This window comes from Hyperolius riggenbachi, chromosome 5 (genome assembly GCF_040937935.1).
Source record: "Hyperolius riggenbachi isolate aHypRig1 chromosome 5, aHypRig1.pri, whole genome shotgun sequence".
Taxonomy (NCBI): Eukaryota; Metazoa; Chordata; class Amphibia; order Anura; family Hyperoliidae; genus Hyperolius; species Hyperolius riggenbachi.
Window position 1 is genome coordinate 13,314,732 of NC_090650.1, and position 23,010 is coordinate 13,337,741.

Genomic DNA, 23,010 nt, shown 5'->3' on the forward strand with positions numbered 1-23,010 from the left:
TTTGACAAATGTAACAACCTGCAAGGGTGAATGAAAAAAGTGCCGCACAGCACAGTGACCCGACAAGGAGTTTTCAGATTAGCCCAGGGTTGGGATTTAGAAATGCATGCATGTAATTAAGCCTTCAGAAAATGTGGTCACAGGGCAAAGCCAAAAAACATCTCACCCTGCTCCTGCAAGACTCCCGTGAGAGCATTAATTACTATTCCCCCTCCAGGCCGCCATGGACTCACGGGTAAGATGTAATTACGCTGCTTTTATCGTAATTTGGGCTCCAACTTTTGACGGCGTTCAAATTACTATCCAAGCGCCGCTATAGCCGTAATTCCCTTTACAGCCTATGGCGGCGCATGGCGAGACCAAATCTCCGGAGTGGTTTTTGCTTATCACGTCTAGAAACATGCATAGAATTTACATTTTGTATGAGTTAAACTCTAAATTCCCATCTAAGTTGATGGAATTTTTAGAATTATATTCTTCATGCAAGTGAGTGACAACAAGAACTGCTTATAATAACTTAGCTGTGTGTGAGTCAAAACAGGTCACATTTCACAGGGTAACCAATCACAGTGACGTTCTGTAGATCCACCAGTCTGAATGATCTTTGTATAGTACCAAATCTTAGTGAATCTGTGTGAAAAACCAAAGCTTAGTGTCATCTGTAGAGCACCAAATCTATGTGACTCTACCAAATTGCAGTGATTTTTCACAGGGTAGATCATCAGATCTCAGTGAGTCTCTGTCACAGCAGCACTGCACCTATCTGCACAACCTCGGAGTTATTCCTGCTCTTGTATTTGCCTGAGGAAGCGGGCTTGGGACCCGCGAAACGCGTTGCATAATTTTATGTGGAGTACTGATTATAAATATATATTTTTCTGGATACCATATATGGTGGTTGTGTCATATATATTGGGGAGACAGATCCACTCCGGTCCCCCAATTTTTTATTTGGTTTTAATAGACTACTAATTTTTATTCTCACTGAATTAATGTACCACTTCTCACTGACTTTCTTTAGAGCTCCAAGTAAGTCTTAGGGATATCTGTAGAGCACCACATTTCCATACATCTCTGCAAAGTATATAACCTCAGTAAATCTGAGCACAGCACCAAATCACAGTGAATCTCTACAGAGCATCAAATCATAGTGATCTCTGGAGAACACCAAATCTCAGTGACTCCGTGCAAAATGCCAAATCTCAGTGAATCTCTGCAGAGCACCAAATCTCAGTTACTCTCTGCAGAGCACCAAATCACAGTGATCTCTACAGAGCACCAAATCTCAGTGACTCTCTGCAGGGCACCAAATCTCAGTTACTCTCTGCAGAGCACCAAATCACAGTGATCTCTACAGAGCACCAAATCTCAGTGACTCTCTGCAGGGCACCACATCTCAGTGACTCTCTGCAGAGCACCAAATCTCAGTGACTCTCTGCAGAGCACCAAATCTCAGTGACTCTCTGCAGAGCACCACATCTCAGTGACTCTCTGCAGAGCACCAAATCTCAGTGACTCTCTGCAGAGCACCAAATCTCAGTGACTCTCTGCAGAGCACCAAATCTCAGTGACTCTCTGCAGAGCACCAAATCTCAGTTACTTTCTGCAGAGCACCAAATCTCAGTGACTCTCTGCAGAGCACCAAATCTCAGTGACTCTCTGCAGAGCACCAAATCTCAGTTACTCTCTGCAGAGCACCAAATCTCAGTGACTCTCTGCAGAGCACCAAATCTCAGTGACTCTCTGCAGAGCACCAAATCTCAGTGACTCTCTGTAGAGCACCAAATCTCAGTGACTCTCTGAACAGCGCCAAATCTCAGTGACTCTCTGAACAGCGCCAAATCTCAGTGACTCTCTGCAGAGCACCAAATCTCAGTTACTCTCTGCAGAGCACCAAATCTCAGTTACTTTCTGCAGAGCACCAAATCTCAGTGACTCTCTGCAGAGCACCAAATCTCAGTGACTCTCTGCAGAGCACCAAATCTCAGCCACTCTCTGCAGAGCACCAAATCTCAGTTACTCTCTGCAGAGCACCAAATCTCAGTGACTCTCTGCAGAGCACCAAATCTCAGTGACTCTCTGCAGAGCACCAAATCTCAGTTACTCTCTGCAGAGCACCAAATCTCAGTGACTCTCTGCAGAGCACCAAATCTCAGTGACTCTCTGCAGAGCACCAAATCTCAGTTACTCTCTGCAGAGCACCAAATCTCAGTGACTCTCTGCAGAGCACCAAATCTCAGTTACTCTCTGCAGAGCACCAAATCTCAGTGACTCTCTGCAGAGCACCAAATCTCAGTGACTCTCTGCAGAGCACCAAATCTCAGTTACTCTCTGCAGAGCACCAAATCTCAGTGACTCTCTGCAGAGCACCAAATCTCAGTTACTTTCTGCAGAGCACCAAATCTCAGTTACTCTCTGCAGAGCACCAAATCTCAGTGACTCTCTGCAGAGCACCAAATCTCAGTGACTCTCTGCAGAGCACCAAATCTCAGTGACTCTCTCCAGAGCACCACATTTCAGTGACTCTCTGCAGAGCACCAAATCTCAGTGACTCTCTGCAGAGCACCAAATCTCAGTGACTCTCTGCAGAGCACCAAATCTCAGTTACTTTCTGCAGAGCACCAAATCTCAGTGACTCTCTGCAGAGCACCAAATCTCAGTGACTCTCTGCAGAGCACCAAATCTCAGTTACTCTCTGCAGGGCACCAAATCTCAGCCACTCTCTGCAGAGCACCAAATCTCAGTGACTCTCTGCAGAGCACCAAATCTCAGCCACTCTCTGCAGAGCACCAAATCTCAGTGACTCTCTGCAGAGCACCAAATCTCAGTGACTCTCTGCAGAGCACCAAATCTCAGTTACTCTCTGCAGAGCACCAAATCTCAGTGACTCTCTGCAGAGCACCAAATCTCAGTTACTCTCTGCAGAGCACCAAATCTCTGTTACTCTCTGCAGGGCACCAAATCTCAGTTACTCTCTGCAGAGCACCAAATCTCAGTGACTCTCTGCAGAGCACCAAATCTCAGTTACTCTCTGCAGAGCACCAAATCTCTGTTACTCTCTGCAGGGCACCAAATCTCAGTTACTCTCTGCAGAGCACCAAATCTCAGTGACTCTCTGCAGAGCACCAAATCTCAGTGACTCTCTGCAGAGCACCAAATCTCAGCCACTCTCTGCAGGGCATCAAATCTCAGTTACTCTCTGCAGAGCACCAAATCTCAGTGACTCTCTGCAGAGCACCAAATCTCAGTTACTCTCTGCAGAGCACCAAATCTCAGCCACTCTCTGCAGAGCACCAAATCTCAGCCACTCTCTGCAGAGCACCAAATCTCAGCCACTCTCTGCAGGGCACCAAATCTCAGTGACTCTCTGCAGAGCACCAAATCTCAGTGACTCTCTGCAGAGCACCAAATCTCAGTGACTCTCTGCAGAGCACCAAATCTCAGCCACTCTCTGCAGGGCACCAAATCTCAGTTACTCTCTGCAGAGCACCAAATCTCAGTGACTCTCTGCAGAGCACCAAATCTCAGTGACTCTCTGCAGAGCACCAAATCTCAGTGACTCTCTGCAGAGCACCAAATCTCAGTGACTCTCTGCAGAGCACCAAATCTCAGTGACTCTCTGCAGAGCACCAAATCTCAGTTACTTTCTGCAGAGCACCAAATCTCAGTGACTCTCTGCAGAGCACCAAATCTCAGTTACTCTCTGCAGAGCACCAAATCTCAGTTACTTTCTGCAGAGCACCAAATCTCAGCCACTCTCTGCAGAGCACCAAATCTCAGTGACTCTCTGCAGAGCACCAAATCTCAGTCACTCTCTGCAGAGCACCAAATCTCAGTGACTCTCTGCAGAGCACCAAATCTCAGTGACTCTCTGCAGAGCACCAAATCTCAGTGACTCTCTGCGGAGCACCAAATCTCAGTGACTCTCTGTAGAGCACCAAATCTCAGTGACTCTCTGCAGAGCACCAAATCTCAGTTACTCTCTGCAGAGCACCAAATCTCAGTTAGGCTGGGTCCACACTAGACACAGTTGCAGGACGGACACTGCAGTCCGGATCAGGGGAAGATTAGGGGAAGTACCCACCGTACTGCAAACTGATGAAAGTGCATCAGTTTTGCATCAGTTTCCGTTCAGTTCTTTCCTGACAGAAAACGTCTCCATCATTAGGAAGGAGTGGGAGGATTTTTTTGGGCCAATCATAAAGCTCAGGCTATCCATTTTCACATCAGTTTTTTGCCTGTGGAGCTGGAGATGCGTTTTCTCATTGCTTTTCACTACCCTTGCGTGTATCCGTGGTCCTGATCCGTTGCGTGAAAATGCAGCAGATCCGGACCTTCCGTTCAGGTTTTGAAAACGGGTCCCTGCAAACGCAGACGGATCCGTTCTTTACTTGGGTGAGGCTGGCTGCTATTTTGAACATTAGTATCCGGGACTCAGTTTTTCATCAGGTTTGAAAAACGCAGCCACGGATACGTTTCCGGAGCTAGTGTGGACCAGGTCTTACTCTCTGCAGAGCACCAAATCTTAGTTACTCTCTGCAGAGCACCAAATCTCAGTGACTCTCTGCAGAGCACCAAATCTCAGTGACTCTCTGCAGAGCACCAAATCTCAGTGACTCTCTGCAGAGCACCAAATCTCAGTGACTCTCTGCAGAGCACCAAATCTCAGTGACTCTCTGCAGAGCACCAAATCTCAGCCACTCTCTGCAGAGCACCAAATCTCAGTGACTCTCTGCAGAGCACCAAATCTCAGTGACTCTCTGCAGAGCACCAAATCTCAGTGACTCTCTGCAGAGCACCAAATCTCAGTGACTCTCTGCAGAGCACCAAATCTCAGTGATCTCTGCAGAGCACCAAATCTCAGTGATCTCTGCAGGGCACCAAATCACAGTGACTCTCTGCAGAGCACCAAATCTCAGTGACTCTCTGCAGAGCACCAACTCACAGTGATCTCTACAGAGCACCAAATCTCAGTGACTCTCTGCAGAGCACCAAATCTCAGTGACTCTCTGCAGAGCACCAAATCTCAGTGACTCTCTGCGGAGTACCAAATCTCAGTTACTCTCTGCAGAGCACCAAATCTCAGTGACTCTCTGCAGAGCACCAAATCTCAGTGACTCTCTGCAGAGCACCAAATCTCAGTGACTCTCTGCAGAGCACCAAATCTCAGTGACTCTCTGCAGAGCACCAAATCTCAGTGACTCTCTGCAGAGCACCAAATCTCAGTGACTCTCTGCAGAGCACCAAATCTCAGTGACTCTCTGCAGAGCACCAAATCTCAGTGACTCTCTGCAGAGCACCAAATCTCAGTGACTCTCTGCAGAGCACCAAATCTCAGTGACTCTCTGCAGAGCACCAAATCTCAGTGATCTCTGCAGAGCACCAAATCTCAGTGATCTCTGCAGGGCACCAAATCACAGTGACTCTCTGCAGAGCACCAAATCTCAGTGACTCTCTGCAGAGCACCAAATCTCAGTGACTCTCTGCGGAGCACCAAATCTCAGTTACTCTCTGCAGAGCACCAAATCTCTGTTACTCTCAGCAGAGCACCAAATCTCAGTTACTCTCTGCAGAGCACCAAATCTCAGTGATCTCTGCAGAGCACCAAATCTCAGTGACTCTCTGCAGAGCACCAAATCTCAGTGACTCTCTGCAGAGCACCAAATCTCAGTGACTCTCTGCAGAGCACCAAATCATAGTGATCTCGGCAGAGCACAAAATCTCAGTGACTCTCTGCAGAGCACCAAATCTCAGTGACTCTCTGCAGAGCACCAAATCATAGTGATCTCGGCAGAGCACAAAATCTCAGTGATTCTCTGCAGAGCACCAAATCTCAGTGACTCTCTGCAGAGTACCAATTCATAGTGATCTCCGCAGAGCACAAAATCTCAGTGAATCTTTGCAGAGCACCAAATCTCATGGTAAGGCACTATAAGTCATGTGCGACAAAACTTCTATATCTTGTGTAATATTATCTCTCCTTACAACCCCATCACACCTGCATAATTCTAACTATTTCAAATTTATGTAAAATAAACACGTAATATATATATATATATATATATATATATATATATATATATATATATATATATATACATATATATATATATATATATATATATATACACTGTATTTATATATATATTACATATTTGAGATAAAACATTCTGCTGTAAATGAAAGGAATACTGAAGAAAGAGGGATATGCAGGTAAGTCAGTGCTCAGGACCTGTACGCAGAAAAAGTTTTCCTACTCTGCTGGCTGCATGCTTGTTCCGGGTGAGTTTGGCTGCATGCTTGTTCCAGGTCCGTGACTCAAACTGTGGAAGCTCTAACCTAATCATTGACTCTTTCCATAACCCTAACAATTCTCATCTCCTTTGTCTGAGGTAGGTTGCCATACGCAATTCTACTGAAACATTACATATTACCTTTTCTTAGATTAAAAAAAAAATAGAGAAATCAAATGTGATTTTTTTTTTACCGTAAAAATCAATCAAGAACAATAATCTTGTGACCTGTTGAAAAATTCTGATCTGTTTCATCTAATTTAGAAAAAAAAAAACGCATAGTGTTATCAATAAGGAGAGAGCAACCTTGCTGTATTGAAGTATGACAGGAAATGCATTACTAGTTTTGGGCGGATCCTTTCCTCAGGTGTTTCCTGTCATACGCCAATACGGCAAGGTTCTTATACCTTTTGTGTGCGGTCTCCTTATTGATAATTATATGAGTGGATTGCAGGGGGTGGTGGGATTACACCAGTGAAGCTGCAAGTTCCAGCGTACAAAACCAGAGGTGGATGAAATGCCTTGTCTGGATAGTGTATAGTGGATTGGTTTGATCTTTCAAACAATAAAATAACTTGTATTATATAATATGGTGTATGGCCACCTGAAAGGGAACCTGAACAGAGTAAAATTATTTAAAATTAACACATGATGTACCTGCAAATGAATATTACCTACTTACCTCACCATCAGTTCCTCTCAGAAGTTCACCATTATCTTCTCTGACAATGACTCCTTCCAGTTCTGACAAGATTTTGTCAGAATTGAAACATATTAGTTGTTGTCAGTTATATATCAGTTGCTGTCAGTTATAACTGAAAGGACAACTGATGTGAAAGGTAATGTCCATGTTTCCCTATGGCTCATGTGGGCAATATTACAGTTTAACAGTGTGCTCACAAGGAAGCTGTTATACGGTAATGGCCATTTTCAAAATGGAGGACGGGTGGATCAATTCCATTGATCACAGTGGACAAACTGGACGCAGGACAGGAGAAAGAGATTAAGGAGTAGACTACATGGGAGGTAAGTATGACATGTGTCTGTTTTTTTTTTACTTTTAATTTTCAGTACAGGTTTGCTTTAAAACATTAACTGCACAGACATGAATACAGTTACATTTTCGACTCAAAAACACATGAAAAACATAAGCAGACTTATTACACATGGGGGAGACCGGCCAGAAATCCGTCAGTCATCAGGAAATTAAATGCTGCTACCTCCGCTCACCTGACCTAGCCCTTTCCAGAGCGATCTGTCCAGCGCGCCGACTCTATCTTTTCGAACCATTTTGGACAGAAATTGATCAAAGTTATGATCAAGTGGCCATGTTGTGACATAGATCTCTGGCAGATTTAATCATCATGATCGAACCTGCCAGATATCAATGCTGCAAATCAAGTAATGTATGGGCACCTTAACCATTTCAGCCCGTGGGTATTTTTCACCTTAGGCATCCAAGCAATTTTCACCTCCCATTCATCCACCAATAACTTTATCACTACTTATCACAATGAATTGATCTATATCTTGTTTTTTCCGCCACCAATCAGGCTTTCTTTGGGTGGTAGATTTTGCTAAGAATGATTTTTTTCTAAATGCATTTTAACGGGAATATTAAAAAAATTGAAAAAATTCATTATTTCTCAGTTTTCGGCTATTATATCTTTAAAATAATATGTGCTACCATAATCAAAACACATACATTTTATTTGCCCATATGTCCCAGTTATTACACCATTTAAATTATGTCCCCATCACAATGTATGGAGCCAAAATTTTACTTGGAAATAAAGGTGCATTTTTTTAGTTTTACATCCATCATTATTTACAAGCTTATAATTTAAAATATATATATAATAGTTATATACCCTCTTGACATGCATATTAAAAAGTTCAGACCCTTAGGTAACTATTTAGGTTTTGTTTTTGTTTGTTTTTTTAAATTGTAATTTTTTTATTTTATTTTTTTTTTTTTAATTCAAATTTTTATTTGGGTATTTTTTTGGGTGTGGGAGGTAAACAGTTAATTTTAAATTTAATTTATTGTGTTTTTTTTATAAGAAAAAAAAAATGTATGTGTATGTAGTTTTATAATTTGGCCACAAGATGGCCACAGTGATTTTTTTGTTTTTCCATAAGTGAGCACTCTCGCTTACAGAAAGTATAAGAAGGACAGGATTTTTTTTTCAGAAAGACCGGGCTTCTGATAAGAAGCTGTTGGTTTTTCTACCAAGGACTTAGATCAATGAAGGGGAGCGCAGCAGCACAGCAGCAGCCTTTTGGATGTGACAGTCACGTCCAATCGGCTGAAATGGTTAAAGCAAATCTGAACCGAAAATAAACGTATGAGAGAAGGAATTGTATGTGTGGTACAGCTAAGAAATAGAACATTAGTTGCAAAGAAAAAAGTCTCATGTTGTTTTCCAGTACAGGAAGAGTTACAACACTTGAGTTGTTATATTTGCAAAAGAGCTTCTCTGCTTGACCAACTTAGTGGAACTCATCAGTCCTGTTTTGCAGAAAGACACAGCTTCAGATAAGGTTTTACTGCAGGAAAGTTCAAAGAGTCATTAGCTCTGCTCTGTTTCATAGTTTAAAATACAGAGTGTGGTTTCTAAATTGCAAATATCACAGAATGATGCAATGTAATAAATAAAGCTATATAACTGAAAATTAAAATAAAAACTCTTTTCTTTGCTACAAATATTCTATGAATTATCCGTGTTACACATACAAATAATTATCAAATAAGTTTAGTTTTGCTTTAGTGTCACTTTAACAGGGACTGTGATCATTCATCAGTGTTGTTTCAGATTTTTCATCAAAGTTGTTTTCGCACAGAAAATGCCATTTTCGAATTTGAAATTTTTTTCTTGAAAATAAATAGCATTTTTGTGTTTTCGTGTTTTCGTGAAAATGTAAAAAAAATCTATATTTTTGCTGCAAAAAACGTGAAAAACATGTCTTTACCATGAAAAACTGCAAAAAGTAACAAAACTTATTTCCGATGGCATTTTCATTTAAAAATCGAATTTAAAATTATTTTTACGAAAATTAATGCAAAAATTTTTTGCCATTTTCGCTCATCACTGTCTTTCACTTGAACCAAACACTAATGTGTACCTCTTTAATGCTCTTTAAAGTGTGATTAAGCCTTACTAAACTGTTACTAACCTGGTCCTAATACTGAGCTAAAACCTAACTTTCCTTGTGCCAACTCTTCCTTGATCATCGTAACTATCATAACTACTGATATCTACAGTATCTAGATAGAGAATCCTGGTGATTATTCCAACGTTCAACCACTGCTCATGTTCACCCCACAAAGCGCACCAACAAATACCTTTTAACTGTAAATTTGAACTCTCAGCATGGTTGCCGGAGAAGAAATAAGGACCGGTTCATATCTGTGTTTTTTTGCGGTGCTGGACGTACGGATCCGGCCATCAGGGAAAACTGTCAGTTTTTACAGCCAGTGTGCTGTAAACTGTCAGTTTTCTATTTATTCCTATGTAGCTGCAAAACCTTCCGTTTCCGTTCCGCAGAGCAAAACATACAGAAAATTCAGCGGAACGGACAACGGAACCGTACGGCCGATTCCTTTGGCAAACACAGATGTGAACCGGGCCTAGGCCTATTTATTTTAAACACCAGACATCTGTTGTGGATCAAGGTCAGCGGAATGGACAACGGAACCGTACGGCCAGTTCCTTTGGCAAACACAGATGTGAACCGGGCCTAGGGCTATTTATTCCAAACACCAGACATCTGTTGTGGATCAAGGTCAGAATTTCCCTAAATTTCATGATAATATGAACAAAGCCACATTTGCTATGCATATAATTTGCAAATATGCACAATTTAGAAGTGGGAGACATAATCCAATTGGCTTCTCCAGTGCAGGTCAGGACTCAGGAGGCGATCATTGGTAGGGGTGGTTAGAAATGTCCATCTCCGATTCCACGGAAATTCCATTTTCCACTAATGCCAATTTCTGTTTTTCCAATTTTCCAATCTTCCATTTGTTCAATTTTCAAGGAGTAATTTTATGAGTCATTTTTTTACATACAAAATGTGAAAAATCACAAAAAAAGTAGGAAAATTGGAAAAACAGGAATCAGAAAATTAGAAAATCAATCTTGCGATTGGTCTATAATTACCGTGGCGATCTAATTTTTGCAGAAACATTCTGCATTCTTTGATTGGTCCACTGCTTCCACGTTCTGTGATTTGGCTAAAATTACCGAGTTGCGGTAAATCGGATTTCCAATTTCCAAATTCCGATCCAAAAATGTCAATTTCCGATCTTTAATGCGGAAATTTCAACTCCACAAACTTGGAATGAGTGTCCCTAATCATTGAACCCTCCTGAATGGTTAAAAGATTGCATGGGGAAATACTGCGGACTAAAAAATCAAAAGCCATTTTCAGTCTAGTAATTGATTGGTCGTAGATGCTTTCATTTTGCACATTGCTACTTCCAAATGTCACAACTCATTAGGCCTGTGAGGCTGTGTGTTGGTTGTCATACACATTAAAATACAGGTTAACCTCATGACCCTAAAAAGAGCCCTCGGGAATCTCTTTGCGGTTGTCACAATTACATTTGGCTTGGACCCCGATGTGACCAGTCGTGTCCCGGCACAATTACCTACTGATGATATAAAGGCAGATCGCTTGTGTTTTGTCCGTCTTCTCTTCCAGTAAGAGAGCGTGAGACCGGTGAGCGTATTTCATCAGCAGCCCAGCTATCGTAATTTATTCCCCCGGCCACTTAACAGCAAACAGGGCAGCTCTTAACCTGGTTAGGGGCCTCGACGTACTCGTCTCGCGCCGATCTTCGAAGGCCATAAAGATCTTTAAATTGACTGACAGTCAATCTCGTCATGAACTTTTATTATCTGCCCGTAACGCTTAATTGGGTCCAATGAACAATTGCTGGCCCTGAGTTATGGAGTCCTTTTCTCACCATATAATTAGGATCTAATTACCCGCAGGATATCAGGATGATGTAGAACCTTTTCCACTAAACGTGCCCTCATTAAGAAACCAGTCCAAATGTACATTTATTCAATCAGTATGAATAAATTAAAATGTTACTGGAATCGGGGAGATGGCAATAAAGATGACATTTATTAGGAGATGTGAGATCTGCCTCGGTAGCCTGTGCTGCCGTCATACTCACCCGGAAAAGCATGGCTTCGGCAAAATAAACAAGGATGATGCAGCAGATATCAGCAGATTCAGCGCTGACTTATTTCTGACCCTCCTCCCTAAATCTACTTTCTGGGGGGCAGAGTAGGGGGTTGGCACTGCTAAAAACATATATTAACACTGCACACACTGCACAATTTTTTCCCCCCAGAATTTAATATTGTTAAAAAAGGATTTCTTCATTATAAATAGAATTAATTTTTATTGATGACTGTAAGCATATTTTTTTAAACATGACTCTATTCTCTCTCTCTTGCATAAGTAATTAGCTGCACCAAAGAGGAGCCCTTGTTACTCATTTTGAGAACCTGTGAGTATGCTTTGAAACTCTATTGATTTATATCAGGAGCACTATGGAGTGACCTTCTGCAGCACTTTACAGAGTACATAGTCATGTCACTGACTGTCCTCAGAGGAGCTCACAATCTAATCCCACCATAGTCATAGTCTAATGTCTATGTCTAATGAGACACTGCACAGCCAGCCACAGAGGGGATCCGGCCGCCTGACCCCCCCCCCCGAAACGCGCACCCCCCCCACCGCAAAATGCCTGGTCCTTAAAGGGGGTTAGGCGGCCGGTCCCGAAAAGGTTAATCACTACTAATCACAATGAAATGATCTATATCTTGTTTTTTTCACCACCAATTGGGCTTTTTGGGGTTGATATTTGTTTTCAGTAATTACTTTATTTTCTATGCATGTTAAAGGGAAACATAAGGAAAAAATGAAAAAATACACTATTTCTCCAATTTCATCCCCTATAGTTTTAATATAAACAATGCTACCACACATAAAACCCACACATTTTATCTGCCTATTTGTTCTGGTTATCACAAGGTTTTAATTATGTCCCTAGTACAAAGTATGGTGACAATATATTATTTGGAAATGAAGTGTATTTTTTCAATGGTGGGTTTTTGTTTTCACTATTTTCACGTGCACGTGCGGGGACGTGCCCAGCAGCAGCAGCACTGTCTGACTTATAAAAACATCCTGGACCCATTAAGAGGCTCTAGCAGGACGTTTTTATACATCAGGTTGTCATTAAGTGGCTAAATATGCTCCTTTGGCCTGTGCTCCTTGAGGCTCCACCACCACACAGCTCGGCCCCTAGACATCCGCAAAGCTCCGCCTCCACAAAAACATGTCTGTGTGCAGCCAGGGATTCTCCACCCCCATCACAGCAAGGGATGACTGGAACGACTAGCCAGTAGAGTGAATTTGACAGAATGTAGGATAGAGATGTCTCTGTTTTTGCATACATTTTTATTATGGCCTTTGACCTGAGTGAGTGTCACATAGTCAGCCCTGAGTGCTGCCCCCTGCCTGCGGTAAAATGTTACTCACCTCTCACTGTCCAGCGATGAGGGTTCTCTACCAGCTTGCTGTCCAGGTCTTACATGAGAAGAGACGATGCTGTAGCGATACAGGCAGGGCCGGATTTAGGCCAAGGCCATGACCTAGGGCACCACAGGAGTAAGGGCACCAAAGCAGCAGGCTAAACTGGTGCAGCATTTGCAGGCTTGCAAATGCTGCAGTGCCGGAAGATCGGGCGAGCGCCTGACCACGATACTCTGCTGCCACCAGCCCCGCTCTCTCTGCACGTTGGCGTTGTGGCCGGCGGCTATGGATTTGGGCAGCATTGCAAAGTTACAAGCGGAAGATTTGGAATAGCAGCCGCCAGTCGCTCACATCTCCACTCGTCTCCAATGTAGAAGCTTCCTCTTCCCATCTGACTCCCTGGTAACATGCCGGCAAGTTACCATTGAAATATGCTGGTTGGAGGGACAGATGTACAGCTGTGGCTGATGGAGACAGAGGGGAAGAGGAAGCGTCTGTGCTGGAGAAGAGCGGAGAGGTGACACTGATGATGACTGCGGTGTGAAGGCGAGTTGGCTACCTATACTGAAAGGTGGGAGTAGGAAAGGGAGGGATTAAGGGAGTCACCTAGCTGCCTATACTTGAGGGGGTGGGGTCATCAGGCTACCTATACTAGAGGGGAAGGGGGAGAGATCATCTGGCTACCTACACTGAAGGGGGGCGACTGGTGACAGTGGCCTTGGGTGGTGAAAAGTACAAATCCGTCCCTAGATACAGGTCCCCTATATCGCTACAGCTGTACGCTTGGCTGATAGAGTCACCATCGCCGGACGCCTAGAGGTAACCTCGCCTCTGCATGGGGGGTATATCCGCTACCTATACTGGTGGAAATTGTTTAATGATAGAGGCACATCTGCTGCCTATATGGGGGGAGGGGGGGGCAACTTAATGCCAGGGGCACAGCTGGCACCTTATACTGGTGAGGGGACCACATCTGCTCCCTATTGTAAGAACCTACCCAATACTGAGGGACATCTCCTGCCTGTATGGGGAGGGGGGGGGGGGGTGAGTGAAGATAATGGGAGCACATCTAGCTACTTATACGGGGGAAGGGGAATGCACTCCCTATCAAAGTCCTATGTCCATTATAGCATAGGACAACATTTTTTTTAGAGGGAAGCCAATTAATGTATCTCTTTTTGTGATGTGGGAGGAAACTGGAATGCCCGGAGGAAACACACAGATACAAGTAGAAGATACAAACTCAGTGCAGATACTTTCTGACGGCTGGTGGCAGCGTTGGACTTCCTTGCCTTGAATTTCCATGGCCCACCAGCAGGTGGCCTCATCCAGACTGGAGATGGCCCTTTTATTACTCTTGCCTACCTGCAGGCGGTGTACTGTGCTGTCTCTTTGGCGTTGCCACGCAGCAGATGTAACCTTTGTATTTAAAGGGCACCTGAAGTTACAGGTATACGGAGCCTGCTATATGTATCTCCTATTTACTAGTTGGCTGTCCTCCTGTTGATCTTCTGGCATCAGTAGTGCCTGAGTCCCAACCCTGAACAAGCATGCAGCTAATCCAGTCACACTTCAGACAGTATCTGGTCTGCATGCTTGTTCAGGGCCTATGGCTATAAGAAGCAGTAGATCAGCAGGGCAGTCAGGCAATTTAACCCCCTCCTGACCGCCTAACGCTGATTGGTGTCGGGAGGGTGGCAACTAGGACCGCCTAATGCGGAAAGGCGTCAAGTCCTGAGGCGGGGTTTTGCAGGGAATCGAGCGCACATCTTTGATTGAATAATGCAGCTCCACTACCGGTGGCCATCGCTGCTATTAGACTGTTAGACGGCATCTATATACATTGTACAGCGATGCGATCTACGGCCGCGCTGTACTGGGGACAGCCGTGTCATTTGGCTGTCCCCTAGAGAGGCTCAGGAGCCATCGGCTTTCATCGGTTGATGCTTTTGAGAGCCGATTGCTGTCATTGGCTGGTGGGGGGGAGGGAGGAAAAAAATACACAAATTTATTTTTAAAAAAACAACACAAATAAAGAAATAGATCAACACTGCAGCAGTGATCAGAGCCCACCAATAGAAAGCTCTGTTTGTGGGAAGAAAGGGGGGGGGGGGGGGGGGGGAAGATTCATATGTGTGCTAAGCTGGCTCTGCTACACAAAAAGGAAGTTGCAGGGCAGTTGCAGGCTAAGTAATGCAGCCTGATTGGCTGAACCCTTTTTCCCTCCTGTTTCCCCTCCCACACCTCTGTTCCTCTCTGATTGGCCAATATTTCTCGTGGTGAGATAATGCACTTTCTATAGTGAAGGGCGGGCAAATCCGGCAGAGGAGACTAGGGGAGGAAATGACATCAGAATTGGCTTAAAAATAGCTACTCTTAAAATGGGAAATGCTAAGAAGGATTTTCTTTTTTTGACTGTAGCCAAATCACTACAATCAAAACGTGGACAGTGCAATACATCTGTTATGTAAGTAGGGCAAGTATCTATCTACTGTATGGCTGGCAGCTCCTCTCTAAAGCTGCAGAGCCCTAAATTGTAAAAAATAGCCTGATTACGGGGGTAAGGGGGTCCTATGGTCCTGAAGTGGTTAAATTGTTTGAAAGGTAAAGGGATTGTACATATATATATATATATATATATATATATATATATATATATATATATATACACACACACACACATACAGGCAGTATGGTGGTGTAGTGGTTAGCAGTAGCACTCCTGCCTTGCAACAATGAATTTATCTGCACGGAGTTTGTGTGTACCTGTGTCTACGTGGGTTTCCTCCAGGCACTCTGGTCCCTCTCACATCCCAAAAACATACAGATAAGTTAATTGGCTTCCCCCAAAAAATTGGCCCTAGCCTAGACTGCGATGCATACACTTCCTGATACATACATAGACATATGACTGTGGTAGTGTTACATTGTGAACCACTCTGAGGGATAGCTGACAAGACTATATACTCTGTACAGCACTGCAGAAGATGTTGGCGCTATATAACTACTAAATAATAATAATAATAATAAAAATAATAATATATACTGGCATGCTACATTTAAACATCTGCGGATTTGAAATTCCATTGTTTTTTCATATGTATGTGATATTAAATTTACATACATTAGCAATGCGCGAAGTCCCTGTGCATTTCATGTCTGTAGTTTTTGCAGTAAATACCGGTATATTTAAAGGAAGGAAAGGGAATATCCGTTGATCATGTGACAGCTATAGCAGGCAGCAAGTTTCTCTCCAAGCCTAGTCAGCTGTAAGGTTAGGTTACATCATGTAAAAAAATTATTTAAGAATTAAATACAGACAAATAATCCAACTTCTAATACCAAAATAATAATAATAATAATAATAATAATAATAATACATTATTATTATTACTATTATTGTTATTATTATTACTATTATTATTATTCCAAAAGAAAAGACATGTCTGGCGTTTCCCTTTAAATAGTATTAGTAATAATGTAACTTGTTTCATTTCCAATGAAGTTTGCGGCTGTAACTCCAGTGGTTCAAAGAAACGTGGTGGCCCATAAACTCCGATTAATTTGCCCTCATCGTAACACTAATTAAGCATTAGTAATTAAACTTTATAAATATTATATTAATTACAAAGGAAAGAAACAGCAAGACAGATTCAGATGACAATTTATTGTCTGATGTATTTAATTAAATTACTTTATTTTCTGATAAGGGAAAAAATAAAATATCTTGAAAAGGGCAGATGCCAAACTCTCGCACCAGCTATTTCGTGGAAGGAATCTGTGAAAAATAGTATTCTAGCTCCCTCTGCTGGTAGAAGGAAACTTGCACATGTACTGATGTCAGATCGCTCACAGAAGGCATAAAGCAGACTATAAAATGCTTTCTCAAGCAAGTAAACAAGAATGTAATGAAGGATAGCATGATCCTAGCCGTTATAAATGCCATGTATAGATTATTATTATTATAAATTAAAACTGTTACAGTGTAATCTCATTATAAACAAGTCGGGAATAGTAAACTACCTCTCCAGGTCCCGGCCAATCTCCATTATAAGTCTATGGGAGCAACACTGGTATAGTAAGCTCTGATATAATAAAACTTCTGTTATGGTAGACATGTTTTTGACCCCTATGTGATGCTGGATCTGGATATAGTAAAAAAGTGGGCGGTGCATGCGTTACGTGTCAGTGGGCGGTGCATGCGTTACGTGTCAGTGGGCGGTGCATGCGTCATGTGTCAGTGGGCAGTACACGCATCATATCTCAGTGGGCGGAGCATGCGTCATGTGTCAGTGTGAAACCCATAGTCTGCTACTCTCTTCAGGCTGATTGCAGGTGAGTTGATTCCTGATAACATTTGTAAGATAAACGTATCATCACAGTCCTCCCACGGGATTGTACACACTCCTGGGTATCTCTTCCCTTGTTAGCAATGGCGCTCCTGGTAGAATTTGGATCTGAAGGATGTAGTAGTTGGGGCCCCCCTTACAGCTCTGGGCCCCCCTGCGGTCGCAGAAGCTGCTCCCCTCTAGTTACGCCTAGGATAGATAAACAGCCTAGCCTAAACATCACTGGGAGGGCATGCCTACACAGCAGTATACAACAATATATAGATAAAGGAAGTATTTCTGATGCTGAAACCAGGAAAATTGCCGTAAATATGGGTGTCCCAAATAATTTACTGTATTCTACTATATGTCACTACAGGGCCTCTTTACTGCATTCTGCTATATGTCACTACAGGGCCTCTTTACTGCATTTTACTATATGTCACTACAGGGCCTCTTTACTGCATTCTGCTACATGTCACTACAGGGCCTCTTTACTGCATTCTGCTATATGTCACTACAGGGCCTCTTTACTGCATTCTGCTATATGTCACTACAGGGCCTCTTTACTGCATTCTGCTATAAGTCACTACAGGGCCTCTTTACTGCATTCTACTATATGTCACTACAGGGCCTCTTTACTGCATTCTGCTATATGTCACTACAGGGCCTCTTTACTGCATTCTGCTATATGTCACTACAGGGCCTCTTTACTGCATTCTGCTATATGTCACTACAGGGCCTCATTACTGCATTCTGCTATATGTCACTACAGGGCCTCTTTACTGCATTCTACTGTATGTCACTACAGGGCCTCCTTACTGCATTCTGCTATATGTCACTACAGGGCCTCTTCACTGCATTCTACTATATGTCACTACAGGGCCTCTTTACGGCATTCTGTTATATGTCACTACAGGGCCTTTTTACTGCAATCTGCTGTATGTCGCTACAGGGCCTCTTTACTGTATTCTGCTATATGTCACTGCAGGGCCTCTTTACTGCATTCTGCTATACAGTGATGTGAAAAACTATTTGCACCCTTCCTGATTTCTTATTCTTTTGCATGTTTGTCACACTTAAATGTTTCTGCTCATCAAAAACTGTTAACTATTAGTCAAAGATAACATAATTGAACACAAAATGCAGTTTTAAATGATGGTTTTTATTATTTAGTGAGAAAAAAAACTCAAAATCTACATGGCCCTGTGTGAAAAAGTGATTGCCCCCCCCCTTATTAAAAAATAACTGTGGTTTATCACACCTGAGTTCAATTTCTGTAGTCACCCCCAGGCCTGATTACTGCCACACCTGTTTCAATCAAGAAATCACTTAAATAGGAGCTATTTGACACAGAGAAGTAGACCAAAAGCACCTCAAAAGCTAGACATCACGCCAAGATCCAAAGAAATTCAGGAACAAATGAGAACAAAAGTAATTGAGATCTATCAGTCTGGTAAAGGTTATAAAGCCATTTCTAAAGCTTTGGGACTCCAGCGAACCACAGTGAGAGCCATTTTCCACAAATGGCAAAAACATGGAACAGTGATGAACCTTCCCAGGAGTGGCCGGCCGACCAAAATTACCCCAAGAGTGCAGAGAAAACTCATCCGAGAGCCCACAAAAGACCCCAGGAAAACATCTAAAGAACTGCAGGCCTCACTTGCCTCAATTAAGGTCAGTGTTCACGACTCCACCATAAGAAAGAGACTGGGCAAAAACGGCCTGCATGGCAGATATCCAAGGCGCAAACCACTTTTAAGCAAAAAGAACATTAAGGCTCGTCTCAATTTTGCTAAAAAACATCTCAATGATTGCCAAGACTTTTGGGAAAATACCTTGTGGACCAACGAGACAAAAGTTGAACTTTTTGGAAGGTGCGTGTCCCGTTACATCTGGCGTAGAAGTAACACAGCATTTCAGAAAAAGAACATCATACCAACAGTAAAATATGGTGGTGGTAGTGTGATGGTCTGGGGTTGTTTTGCTGCTTCAGGACCTGGAAGGCTTGCTGTGATAGATGGAACCATGAATTCTACTGTCTACCAAAAAATCCTGAAGGAGAATGTCCGGCCATCTGTTCGTCAACTCAAGCTGAAGCGATCTTGGGTGCTGCAGCAGGACAATGACCCAAAACACACCAGCAAATCCACCTCTGAATGGCTGAAGAAAAACAAAATGAAGACTTTGGAGTGGCCTAGTCAAAGTCCTGACCTGAATCCTATTGAGATGTTGTGGCATGACCTTAAAAAGGCGGTTCATGCTAGAAAACCCCCAAATAAAGCTGAATTACAACAATTCTGCAAAGATGAGTGGGCCAAAATTCCTCCAGAGTGCTGTAAAAGACTCGTTGCAAGTTATCTCAAACACTTGATTGCAGTTATTGCTGCTAAGGGTGGTCCAACCAGTTATTAGGCTCAGGGGGCAATTTCTTTTTCACACAGGGCCATGTAGGTTTTGCGTTTTTTTTCTCACTAAATAATAAAAACCATCATTTAAAACTGCATTTTGTGTTCAATTATGTTATCTTTGACTAATAGTTAACGGTTTTTGATGAGCAGAAACATTTAAGTGTGACAAACATGCAAAAGAATAAGAAATCAGGAAGGGGGCAAATCGTTTTTCACATCACTGTATATCACTTCTGGACCTCTTTTCTGTATTCTGCTATATGTCACTACAGGGCCTCTTTACTGCATTCTGCTATATGTCACTACAGGGCCTCTTTACTGCATTCTGCTATATGTCACTACCGTGCCACTTTACTGCATTCTGCTATATGTCACTGCAGGGCCTCTTTAAGCAGAAATCGCATTGTAGCTACAGAAGAACACACACGACACACACATCCATCACCCCTCCGTTCTCTGTTGTCACCAACAATGATTCTGGTACTAATAAAAACAAAAATAATGAAATGAAAAGAAAAATCTTGTTTTGTTTTTTTTTTTTGCTAGAGAATACAATGGCTTGTATTAAATTTTGAAGTCTCTAATAGTGGAATACGTCTTGTTAATTATTCTGTAACAGAGTAACAGTATGTCTGTTGTTGGTTATGAATAAAATCGAGAAAACTAATAGAATTTAGCCTCTCAAATGACTTCCTGGCCAGGTCGTGTTTTTCTTGCTCAATAAAACACAATGGAGTCCAGATAAGCACAGGGCTGCGTGTCATGTACATATTTATCTAATCAAGGGGTCCGGTGACTTCAGCGCTGGTCACTGGCGCAGAGACACAGCACGGTCTCAGAGGAGCATGTCACTGTCAAGCAACAGATCTTCCCAGTTCCCACACCGACGAGGAGGATTTCTGCTCCGAACACGACACACTCACAACCATCTTCTATTGGATTTGATAAATATAAAAAAAAACCTGAAAACTGAATTAGGTGAAAAACCAGACCTTTAAAAGTGATTAAAGAATCATCTGCAAACATCAGTAAATGTTTATAACGTTATCCCTGCCAGATCTAAGGGACAACGTCAGCGAATGTGTCCAGCCACTCAGAGATCGCAAAAAAACGCCAGGACGGGAGGAACAGAGGGACATAAAAACATGACATCGACAATAGAGACGTATAAAAGCAAAAACATGAAATGAGAAACATAATAAAAACAGAGATACAGCAGAAAAGAACAACAAATAAATAAAACAGAAAATAGTTAAAAGTTTAAAAGCTCAGTAGAGATCCCCTTTTTACTTGATTGTCAGTTTTTTTTTTTGTATGATACCATTATCAGTTCCTTCCTGTATTATTCTGTCTCTGTATTTAATTCATTGTTGGCCTAAAGGACAACTGAGGTGAGAACAATATGGAGGCTGTCATATTTATGTTCTTTTAAACAATACCAGTTGCCTGGCAGCCCTGCTGATCTATTTGGCTGCGGTAGTGTTTAAATCACCCCAGCCAGAAACCAGCATGCAGCTAATCTTGTCAGATCTGATAATAATGTCAGAAACACCTGATCTGCTGCATGCTTGTTCAGGGGCTATGGCTAAAAGTATTATGCCTGGTACACACCATGCAATTTCTTGTCAGATTTAGGGTCAAATAAATTATTTCCAACAAGTCTAATCTTATTTCAGTTTGTTTCTTTGATGGATTTTCCGATCACTTCTATACAAAATTGATCAAAACAATTATCGGAAATTAGACTGCACCGTCGGAAATAATAGTTTCGACCTGTCTATCTGACGGGAAATTGCGTGGGGTGTACCAGGCATTAGAGGCAGAGGATCAGCAGGACAGCCAGGCAACTAGCACTGCTTAAAAGGAAATATGGCAGTCTCCATAGCCTTCTTGTTACAGTTGACACTTAAATACACCAGAATTTAATTTTAATTTTTTTAGATCTTTTAAAATTCATTCAATATTGTAGATTGTATTGTTTGAAAAGTCATACCAATCCATCATATACTATTAATTACAAAAAAAATCTGATTTTTCTACCATGGCCAATAGATGATTGTGGCAAAAAAAAAAATCTATCAATTTGATTTTTCTTTACATTTATTTTTATATAAAAAATTGGGACAATAAAGAATTTTGAATGAATCGCGTGTGGTCTCCTTTAACCACTTCAGCCTTCAGTCGTTTTTTACCTTCTGCATCCAAGCAATTTTCACCTCATTCGCCAATAACTTTATCACTACTTATCACAGTGAATTGATCTACATCTTGTTTTCCCCGCCACCAATTAGGCTTTCTTTGGGTGGTACATTTTGCTATGAATTATTTTTTTCTAAATGCATTTTAAACGGGAATATTAAGAAAAAAGAATGAAAAAAAAATCATTATTTCTCAGTTTTCGGCCATTATAGCTTTAAAATATTACATATTACCATAATTAAAACCAATGTATTTTATTTGCCCATTCATCACGGTTATTACACCATTTAAATCATGTCCCTATCACAATGTATGGCACCAATATTTTATTTGGAAATAAAGGTGCATTTTTTCAATTTTGCGTCCGTCACTATTTACAAGATTATAATTTAAAAAAATATTAGTAATATTCCCTCTTGACATGCACATTAAAAAAAAAGTTCAGACCCTTAGGTAACTATGTTTTTTTTTATATTTTTTTTTTAGTTACATTTATTTGGGTATTTTTTGTGTCTGAAGCGGGAGATAAACAGTGTTTAATAGAAAAAAATGTATGTACATGTAGTTTTCTATTTGGCCACAAGATGGCCTCAGTCATTTTTTTTTTTAATTCCATCCTGTAAGAGAGCACTCTCGCTTACATGAAGTTTAGGCAGGACGTGATTTTTTTTTTTTTGTTCAGAAAGATTGTGGTTTCTCATAACGGGGACTTAGATCAATGAATGGGAACTGCGCTCCCGGTCGTTGATTTCCAGGCAAACGGACGGTGGCACGGCGTGGCAGCAGCCTTTTGGAAGTAGCAGCAGCATCCAAAAGGCTGAAATGGTGAAGGTTCTCATACATTTATGGAAGGACACAATGCATGTACATATTTAATAGATTTCAGCATGAAATCTAATGAAAATCTATTGAACCACAGAGCTTCACTGCTCGATTTAGTGCAATGTTAGGGCTGGTTCATACGGACGTTCGGGCAGCGTCGCGTCTGGGGGCGTTGCGGCGGCTGCGTGGTCAGGCTTTCAGTAGCCTTTGCGTGCGTTCGGTTGCGGTCGCGTTTTTTAATTCCCCTAGGGGGACATTAGCTGTCGCGGTTGGCCGCCCCTGGAAGCTACATGTAGCTTTCAGGGCGTCCGCGACCGCTAGCAAAAATCGGGACCCGAACGCCGCGTTCGTGTAAACGCGCGCAAAAGCTCGGTGCAAACGCTCCCATTCACTTGAATG

The 23,010-nt window shown here is 42.1% G+C and overlaps 1 protein-coding gene across 5 annotated transcripts in view; it reads right to left on the minus strand.

Annotated features, from left to right (window-relative positions):
- Nucleotides 1-23,010, minus strand: part of DGKB (diacylglycerol kinase beta) — an 849,394-nt gene that overhangs the window by 418,403 nt on the left and 407,981 nt on the right. Inside the window, exon 1 of one of the 5 annotated variants that reach the window (XM_068235099.1) lies at nt 15,976-16,017. The exons of the other annotated variants lie outside the window; for them this stretch is intronic. Coding sequence (XP_068091200.1) covers nt 15,976-16,008 — 33 coding nt within the window. The 5' untranslated portion in view covers nt 16,009-16,017. Of the gene's footprint in view, nt 1-15,975; nt 16,018-23,010 lie in introns of those variants that run through there. 5 annotated transcript variants of the gene reach the window in all.